This window comes from Acomys russatus, chromosome 1 (assembly GCF_903995435.1).
Source record: "Acomys russatus chromosome 1, mAcoRus1.1, whole genome shotgun sequence".
Lineage (NCBI taxonomy): Eukaryota > Metazoa > Chordata > Mammalia > Rodentia > Muridae > Acomys > Acomys russatus.
This window is the reverse complement of record NC_067137.1, coordinates 23973224-23982398: the sequence shown is the minus strand read 5'-3', so window position 1 is coordinate 23982398 and position 9175 is coordinate 23973224. Positions and strand designations below refer to the sequence as shown.

General features: G+C 47.8%; 1 protein-coding gene across 2 annotated transcripts; it reads right to left on the bottom strand.

The window, feature by feature from the left end:
• Nucleotides 1-44: 44 nt before the first annotated feature.
• On the bottom strand, nucleotides 45-5286 carry Atraid (all-trans retinoic acid induced differentiation factor). 2 transcript variants are annotated; one of them, XM_051140679.1, is made up of 7 exons: nucleotides 5121-5286; nucleotides 4357-4475; nucleotides 1627-1698; nucleotides 1355-1426; nucleotides 964-1085; nucleotides 459-556; nucleotides 45-239 (listed from the first exon to the last, which is right to left on the bottom strand). In XM_051140679.1, exons 1-7 carry the CDS (start codon nucleotides 5217-5219, stop codon nucleotides 135-137), a joined length of 687 nt encoding a protein of 228 aa, XP_050996636.1. In that variant the 5' UTR covers nucleotides 5220-5286; the 3' UTR covers nucleotides 45-134. The 2 variants fall into 2 exon arrangements, with proteins under 2 accessions (XP_050996636.1, XP_050996720.1); XM_051140763.1 differs by lacking the exon at nucleotides 1627-1698.
• Between the last annotated feature and the right edge of the window lie 3889 nt (nucleotides 5287-9175).

The window sequence follows — 9175 nt, the reverse complement described above, 5'->3', positions numbered from 1 at the left end:
TCCTCATCTCTGGCAGCTTCAGCCTTGAGCAGCATTGGCTCGCCGGCCACTAATGTTTGTCAGGGAAGCAAATCTTCCTGGCAGAGACGCAATAGATTAGGGTGCTCTCAGGTAAGCAGGAAGCCCTGTATGGTTCATGAAGCCTTGGCCTTCCGGCGCTGGGTTCCCCAAAGTAGAATGGAGATGGCTAGCGTGGTGGATCCCAGAATCCCAAAGAACATAAGCAGTGAAAAGGAGCCCTGTGATTAGCAAACAAACACACAAACAAGTCACAAAGGTGTATACACCCAGGGCCACGTTCTAACACGCAGTTCTTTCTCAGTCACCCACCCCCTCATCTTGGGCACTTCCCTTAAGAGTTTCCTACCAGCAACTGGCATCAGATCCTTGTCTTGTATTTTCTTCAGAGAGGTTCTTGCCTAATGATTCCTTTATGTCTAAAAGGTCTAGTTCCTCACCTGCCTCATACACTTGTATCCATGGAAACCATCAGCACAAATGCACCGCAAAAGGCCAGGACCATCAGATGCACAAGAGCCGTTCTCAGGACACATTTCTGAGAGGCAGAGAAAAGCAGAGTCACTGGAGTCTAAGGCCACATGACCCCGAAGAGCCAACCTCCTATGATCTCACAAGCTAAACAGGACTGGGCCTGACTGTACTTGTATGGAAGGATATCACTGGATCTCATTAGGTATTATTCTTAAATATCCACTTAGATTCTCTTAATTATTTCTAGGTCAAAAGTAGAGGGGAAAGCTGGGCTTGGTGGGAAACACCTAACTTTGGATTTGGGAGGCAGGGGCAGGCAAATCTCTGTGAGTTCTGTTGTACACAAGTTCCAGATCAGAAAGAATCTGTCTCAGAAAACAAAAACCAACAAAAAATAGAAGAAAGATGAAAGAAAATAAGAAAAATAGAAGGAAAAGTACTTCTTAGTGAGGTGGCCATCCTGCAGCATACCTGGGCTTCCGGTGCTGTTGCAAAGGTCCTTTTGCCCTTGGCAAATCTGCTTGTCCATAAAAGAGGAAACATTTTCCCAGGCAGTAATACCTCCAGGACAGGTGACATCCTGTGGTAGTATCCTGAAGACAAAACATGTGAGCATAAATGCACAGCCAAAGAGGTTAAGGTATAGCTCAGCAGTAGAATAAACATCAGCAACACACATGCACACATGTACACATGCACATGTATATATGAACTCACTCAGACACATGCACTCACTCATGTGGCATGCATGTATAATCACGAGCACACACACACACACAGCAGCAGCAGCAGCAGCTACTCTGATGTTGCCGAGCACTTGGCAGTGCCCATCTATGATTCTCTTCCCTACTCTGTTACTCACAGAGTCTGGAGCTGAGTAAAACCACGGAAGGTGTTGGCCAAATCATCCTTGAGAGGATTTGCTTGAAGGTCTCTGCAAAGGGCGCACTGTTAGCATTCTGTCTGGAAGAGCACGCTGTTAACCTGTATACTGCTTTCCTGGGCTGCTAATCCAGTTCTTATCCTCAGTTGTACAGGTCTAGACACCACCAATCTACCTTTTACAGAGTTATCGCCAAAGACTTTCCCATTACCATATTTACGTTTTAGGCAAGAAAATGCATAAGCACTCACATGATAACAGCAGTGTAAGCCTGAAAGAAACTCTGACCAGGATCCTTCAGGGAACAGTTCTGGAGATCTAGCCTGAAGAAACAAAGTAGTTAGTGGAACTGCACTTCTTTCTCATGCCTATGTAAGCTACACTGATGGGACACCATTATGTTCAGAAATGTAAGATTAAGGCTTTGGTAGTGGATACTCTAATTGCGTACTCTCCAATCTAGTTAGCCTTAGCTACAAGTACACCTTTTTGTTTGTTTGCTGTTTCGACACAGGGTTTCTCTGTGCAGCCTTGGCTGTCCTGGACACACTCTGTAGACCAGGCTGGCCTCGAACTCACAGTGATCCACCTGTCTCTGCCTCCCTGAGTAATGGGATTACAGACATGCACCACCATACCCAGCTACATGCAGACATTTTAATTTATCTTAAATTCATTCATTCTCACAAGTGACACTTCAAACACATATGAAACCGTGGCTCCTGTGCTGACCGGTGCTGATATGGAGCAGTTTGATCAACAGAAACTTCTATTGGGCTACCCAGTTCTAATTAGTACAGCTATGGGTTGTGCAAATGTTTGAAGAAACTTTGTGGATTTCTTTTTTCTCATACTGTGAGTCTCAGACCTAGAAGTTTTTGTTGTTGTTTCTGGGGATTGAACTCAGGGCCTTGGGCATTTGAGGGAAGAACTGTATCACCGAGCCACAGCCACTGCTCTATAGAGATTTTGTTTTGTTTTTCCAGACAGGGTTTCTCTGTTTAATAGCCCTGGCTGCCCTGGATCTCACTTTGTAGACCAGGCTGGCCTCAAACTCAGAGATCCGCCTGCCTCTGCCTCTGAGTGCTGGGATTAAAGGCATGCGCCACCACCGCGCCCAGCTGACTTTGTTTTGTTTTGAGACAAGGTCTCACTCTTGTAGCCCATGTTGGTCTCAACCTTGTGACAATCCTCCTGCCTTGGCTTCTCAAATGCTAGGATTAGAGACAAGAACCACACCGCTCAGGAGATCATTTCCTTTTGAGACAAGGTCTCAGTGTAGCCCAGGCTAGCCTCAGATCCACTAGGTAGCTGAAGGTTACCTTGCAAGGTTGATCCTCCTGCTAAGTATTGAAATTAACAAATTTATGCCAGGCCCAGCCACAGAGGTTTTAAATGAAAAGGGGAAAAAGGCAATAACTTAAGTTTTTCCAAAGCATATTTCCTGTCACAGATAATAGTAAATGCTTAGGGCTGGAGAGATGGCTCAGAGGTTAAGGATACTGACTGCTCTTCCACAGGTCCTGAGTTCAATTCCCAGCAGCCACATGGTGGCTCACAACCATCTGTAATGGGATCTGATGCCCTCTTCTGGCCTGCAGGTGTACATGCAGGCAAACATTGTATAGACAATAATAAAGAAATAAATCTTTTTAAAAAAAATGGTAAATGCATAAAGACGTAAAGCCTTCAAGCTGGGTTGAAGCATTTAATCCCAGCATTTAGGAGACAGAGGCAGGTGGATTTCTGAGTTTAAGACCAGCCTAGTTTATAGTATGAGTTCTAGGGCAGCCAAGGCTACCCATTAAAACCCTGTCTCAAAAAAACCAAACAAAGGACTTCAACATTATTTTTTCATTTACTGAGTGCCTACAAACTACAAAAATAATAACATTATAAAACATATAACTTAGCATCTGGGCTGGTAGTGTAAGCCCATAATCCCAGCTACTCAGGAAGCTGAGGCAGGAGGATCACAAGCTCAAGGTTAGTGTGGGCAATTTAGTGAGATCATGTGTCAAAATGATAACTACTGGGCTGGAGAGATGGCTCAGCGGTTAAGAGCACTGACTGTTCTTCCAGAGGTCGTGAGTTCAATTCCCAGCAACCACATGGTGGCTCATAACCATCTATAATGAGATCCGGTGCCCTCTCCTGGTGGGCAAGTGTACATGCAGGCAAACATTGTATACATAATAAATAAATACATCTTTTAAAAAAGACTACTTAAAGGAGTCAGGTGTAATGGCTCAGTCCTGTAACCCCAGCACTTGGGAGGCTGTAGCAGGGTTGATATGAGTTTGAGGCCATCTTGTGCTACATACTGAGTACCAGGATTGTCAGGACTACATAACACAACCCCGTTTCAAAGAAACAAAAAAGAAAAGCTAAGCCAAAAAAGGTAGCTTGACTAGCATGCACAAGGTCCAAGTTCACTCCCTAGTACCCAGAACAACAATAACAAAATAACAACAAGACAGAAAAAAAAAAAAGGAGTTAAGAGTGAGTGCTGCTCCTGCAGAGAACCTGCGTTCAGGTCCTAGCACCCTCATCAGGCATCTCACTCACACACACACACACACACACACACACACACACACACACACACACACACACTCACTCACACACACACACACACACACACACACACACACTTTAAAAAACAAAAAATAAAGTGAGGAAAAATTCAAGTGTATTTTAGTAAAAAAATAATCCAAAGACTTAATAATAAAACTATTTCTAGATGATGACACAAAGGCCTATAAAATGGCAAAAAAACTATGACTTGTTGTTCAGGGGGAAAAAATCAAAAGACTGTTTACCTATTGAAAAAATACATCAAGTTTAAGCGTTTTAGAATCAAGCGTTAGATGCCTCCAGTTAGGTACCAATATTTATCCCCAAAGCCAGTTAGGAAAGCCTGTAAACTCCAGTCTGGGAATTGTTTTTGGTATCCAAGGATGTCTCTTCTCCTCTCTCACCCCAAGATGGCGCCCTTTTGACTTAGACAGCATCGGGCCTGCATTAGCTTCGATGTCTCCTCACAGTAAGCAGCTACTCTGGACAGATTTTGCACACCTCCCGGACACTGGGTGCATATCTGCAGAAGAAAAAGAAACCTTATTAAGACACCAGAAAGAAAAAGGAAGAACAAGCAAAGATCGAGAGTGTCAGTACGCTTTCGAGAATTCCTATAACACAGAGCGGCAAGGTGGCTTTTAAAAATAGAACCCGTATTTTCCCCTTTAAAATCCGGCAGCAAATCAATGCACTGTACAAGTGCTCGCCTCATCTTTGAGAATCGTTACTGGACTATATATATCATATCCTCTGCAGAGGCTTATCCGCGCGACGGGCATGGTTTGGCAAGTGTTAAAAGGCTGCAGGTACACAACGTACTTCAACAGCACAAGATACAGTGACAGTGCACCACGCACAGTATTCGTGCAATGACAGCTGGAAAGAAACACAAGGGACTGTGGAGCGCGAAGAACAACTCGAAGTTATTCAAAAGCAAGGAGATCAAATTTCAAAGGTCTCTGAATGTGGGCAGGGCGAAGGTGCCAGAGGCCGGACTACGTGAGCACTCGGGAGCACGGTCCCCGCAGGCTCAGGACTACGGGAAGCTTCAGGGACGAAAAGTGAGCTTCGGGCTAGCCAAGGGGACGGCTACCGGCGGGCGAGCTCGACACAAGGCTAACGACCAGCGACCTTCTTCAGCCAGATCTCAAACTTTCTTCTGTACCTCAGGTAGAGCCAGGGCCGTTTCCATGCCCAGGGCCAGGAGCAGGGTAGCAGCCCAGGGTATCGGGCTCACACAACTGCCCGGCTCCCGGGACGCCATTTTCCACTCCAATCAACCTTCTTGACAGCTCGCGAGAGCTGAGCGCGAGGCTCCGCCTTAAGGCGTGGCCTAGCCTTGTAAATCCTGACACTCTGGGGCGTGGCCTAATCAGCCCCCTGCAGGCGCCGCGGGGCGTGGCCTAGTTTGCTAGAGGGCTTGGGCTGCTCACGGGTTTCTGGGCTCATGTCGGCGGTGGGCAGACCCACCATCTCTCCAATCTTCTGTGGCGCAGGCCTCTCCAGTCACCGCTTAGTTGCTTTGAGCCTACTGCAAGGTGCCTCAGCCCGGTGCGGACTGCCCGGCCGCTTCATCCGCCCTGAGTAAACATGGCGGCGCGGCGACCAGGGCGGGCGGGGGGCGGGGTCCCGCTGTCACCGAGCCGGACGCTGCGGGCCGGGCCTGCCGGCGGGCCAGCTACCCACGTGTGTAGATCTCGCAGGTGGGCCGGGCCGGGCCGGGGTGGGGTGTGCGGGGCGAGGCGGGGATTGGGCAAGGGGCCCAGAGGCTGGGTTCAGCCGCCTGGGGGCGGTAGGGGCGGAGCTGGGAGGGGCGGGGCGGGGTGAGCCTCTCAGCGTGGGCTTTGGGGACAGTCTTAAATGCTAGCGCAAAGTGGTGGGTTCGCCACGTGTGGAGAGAAGAGGAAAACTGAGCGGAAAGAGGGTAAGGGTGATGGAGGAGCGGAGATCCGAGGGCGAAGGGCAAACGCTGGTAGGAGGACACGAGCCAGCCTGGGAACCCTTCACCTTAATGTTGCGCAGTGTTCTGGAGCCCGGGCACCGAGGTGAAGCGGGAAAGACGTTTTCCTAACTCATTTTCTTTGCTTTCCCAGGAATAGAACAATGCTGGTTTGGGAAAGAACGAAGGAACTTTGGTAGTCCTGGACGAACCACCGAAGCTAGGCAAGGTAGCGCTTCCGCAGAGTGCCTGGAGTCCTGACTGGAAGGGCGCTGGGAGAGACCCCTCACACCTAAGGGGACAACTATTGGTCTTGGTGAGGACCCCTCAAAAGGTCACCAAAGACAGTTTGAGTTCATCTTAGTAACATGTCTGTGTTTTCCTTTCTACATGCCCAGTATCTGCCTGGAAATCCTGAGTTTACCTTTATTAATACATTTAGCTACTAGAATGTTTTGTTTTAGTGAGAAAGGCAATTTAGCTCTTGAGGAATTTTAAACCCTAGATGTAGGTGGCAGTTGGCCCTGCAGGTGTTCCCTTACATTTCAGAGGGAAAAGGTGTGGATTTAGCGCTGTGAGCCAGTGATTTCCTAGTCATTTGGTCCCCAGTACTACAAGAAACAAACCCACAAACCCTCAGTACCTTTCACTGCAACCCAGTGCAGTATATGACTACAGTGAGACTTTTTTTTTTTCCTTTTTTGGTTTTTCTCTGTGTAGCCTTGCCTGTCCTGGGCTCACTTTGTAGACCAGGCTGGCCTTGAACTCAGAGATCTATCTGCCTGCCTCTGCCTCCCCTAGTGCTGGGATTAAAGGCGTGTTCCACAATGCCCTGCTTACAGCCAGGCTTTTTAAGAGGGGGACCTTACTTAGTAAAATAATTTGGCTTTCTTTTGGCTACTACTCTGAGATAGACCTGTTTGTTGGTGTGAATCAGGGGAGTTTTTGGAAAGCCACTGTTCTTTTCCTAGAACTGGATCATGTGAAATGAAGGCTGTGTTACTGGGTTGGCATTTTCCTGTCTGCTTAGAGCTTCTTCCTCCATCCTAGAGGATTCTTGGTGCCTTATATGCAAATAAGGAAACAAATAGAGGGACCCAGTCAATCCAGAGACCAACTCCCACCCCACCCCCCCAAACCCTTGGTGTTTTTATTTTGAGACAAGGTCTCACTATGTAGCTCTGGTTGGGCTGGAATTCATAGAGATCCATCTGTCTCTGCCCCCTGTGTGCTAGGATTATAAGATTAGCCTATAGAAGTTTTCTTGTCTTTCTTTCTGTGTAACAGCCCTAGCTGTCCTGGAACTCACTCTATAGACCAGGCTGGCCTTGAACTCAAGAGATCTGCCTGCCTCTGCCTCCTAGTGCTGGGATTAAAGGCGTGTGCCACTACCACCCTTCTAGTCTAGTTTTCATCATCTCATAGCAGTGACAGTTTGCCAAAGAGTGATAGCTTATCAAGGTGTTACAATATACAAAGGCCTGGGGCATCCCTGTTGGGATTCTTTGTTGTTGTTGTTGTTTGTTTTGTTTTTTTTGAGACAGGGTTTCTCTCTGTAGCCTTGGCTGTTCTAGACTCTATTTGTAGACCAGGCTGGCCTCGAACTCACAGTGATCCACCTGCCTCTGCCTTCCAAGTGCTGGGATTAAAGGCATGGGCACCATGCCCAGCCCTGTTGGGATTCTTGATCTAGAGACTAGCATTTGTGACAGTAGGACATGTGACCTGAGCTCAGACACTCCCCTCTTTTATTTTTATCTCTCCAGACAGGATTTCTCTCTCTAGATAGGGTTTCTCTGTGTAGCCTTGGCTGTCCTAGAACTTCCACTGTAGACCAGGCTGACCTCGAACTCAGAGATCCGCCTGCCTCTGCCTCCCAAGTGCTGGGATTAAAGGGGTGTGCCACCACCACCTGGCTATCCTGTGCTTATGCAGGATAGAAGAGTCTACAGCAACCAACACACAAAACAGAGGAAGTTGCTTGTGTTTATAGAACTTAGAGAAGAACGTGTTGGGTTTAGAAAGGTGGGGTCTCAAAGTGTAGTGACCCATACTAGATAGATAAGAGCCATAATCTATTAGGAAGAGCCATCTAGGCTGCTATAAGCTGGGAATTTAGCACCTAGGAAGGGTACTAGATAGGATCTAAGGTGTGGCTGATTTCTTTGAAGGGACAAAAATATGAACTAGTGACAATAACGCACTTTACTTACTGCTCACACAGCAGGTATTCAGAGAATGTTTTGGTTTTTCAAGACAGGGTTTCTCGGTGTGGCTTTGGCTGTCCTAGACTTGCTTTGTAGGCCTTGAACTCACACAGATCCACCTGCCTCTGCCTCCCTGAGTGCTGGGGTTAAAGGCGTGTGCCACCACTTCTGCCTGTATTCAGAGAATGCCAACTGTCGTAAGTTAGGCTTTATAAATGCGTGGCATTCTCTGGTGTCCCCTCTGTGCCAGTGAGTGCTTCTAGGGAATTGCTTTTGAAGACAGGCTTGGAAGACACTTGGAAGAGTAGGATGGATGAGGACTCTCTAGGCCTAGGTTCCTAATGCTGCCTTTGATAGTTAGTTGTGCTTTTAGAAGGGTTACTTGAGAGGCGAGGGGGTAGCTCCGTGGGTCAAGGGCTTGCCACCTAAGTATGAAGACCAAAGCATGGCTGTTGCCCATAGACCTCTGTCAGCGGCTCGGGAAGCCCTGCCTGGAAAGTGGCCGAGGAAGATACCTGACGCAGCCTGTAGCTTCCACGTACTCATGGATCTGCTCACATACATACAAGCGCACACACTGGGAAAGAGTGAGCTTGAGTGATCTGGGCCTTTGTGTGTTACTGTGTGAAATGAGTGCTTTGCGCTGAATCGTGTGATCTCATCTTTGTTCTTCTAAAGATTGTGGCATATTCTTAGAGTTACCACCTTTCTGTGTGGCGTTAGAAAAGCAACTTTCCGAGTCTTCTCTAGGCAACTCCTGTCTAACTCAGCCTAGCACACAGGGTGCCAAAGAGTGGTTTAGGCTCAGAGCCTAATCCATCTAAGAATGCTGCTGAGTATGAGCTCTCTGGAGCCCCAGGGTTGAGTGGGGCACATATGGTGATAAGGCCCACTTCAGGCACAGTGCTTGGCTCCCTGGTGAGCCCAGAACAAATAGCACCTGTGCTTTTCTGTAACTCCACTTCTTGCTCTCTCCTCAGCTAACAGAATCGGAGACTCTACCTCTGTCCTGCTCCGGGCAGCTCTGCCTCAGAACAGGGATTGCTTCTCCAGGTATGTGTCTTGTTTTCAGCA

Coding starts and splice junctions, on each gene's coding strand:
- Atraid (XM_051140679.1), bottom strand. CDS start 5,219: ATGGCGTCCCGGGAGCCGGGCAGTTGTGTGAGCCCGATACCCTGGGCT. Junction 4,476..5,120: donor CGGCCCTGGCTCTACCTGAG/GTACAGAAGAAA, acceptor TTTCTTCTGCAG/ATATGCACCCAGTGTCCGGG. Junction 1,699..4,356: donor CAAAAGGGCGCCATCTTGGG/GTGAGAGAGGAG, acceptor TTGTTTCTTCAG/GCTAGATCTCCAGAACTGTT.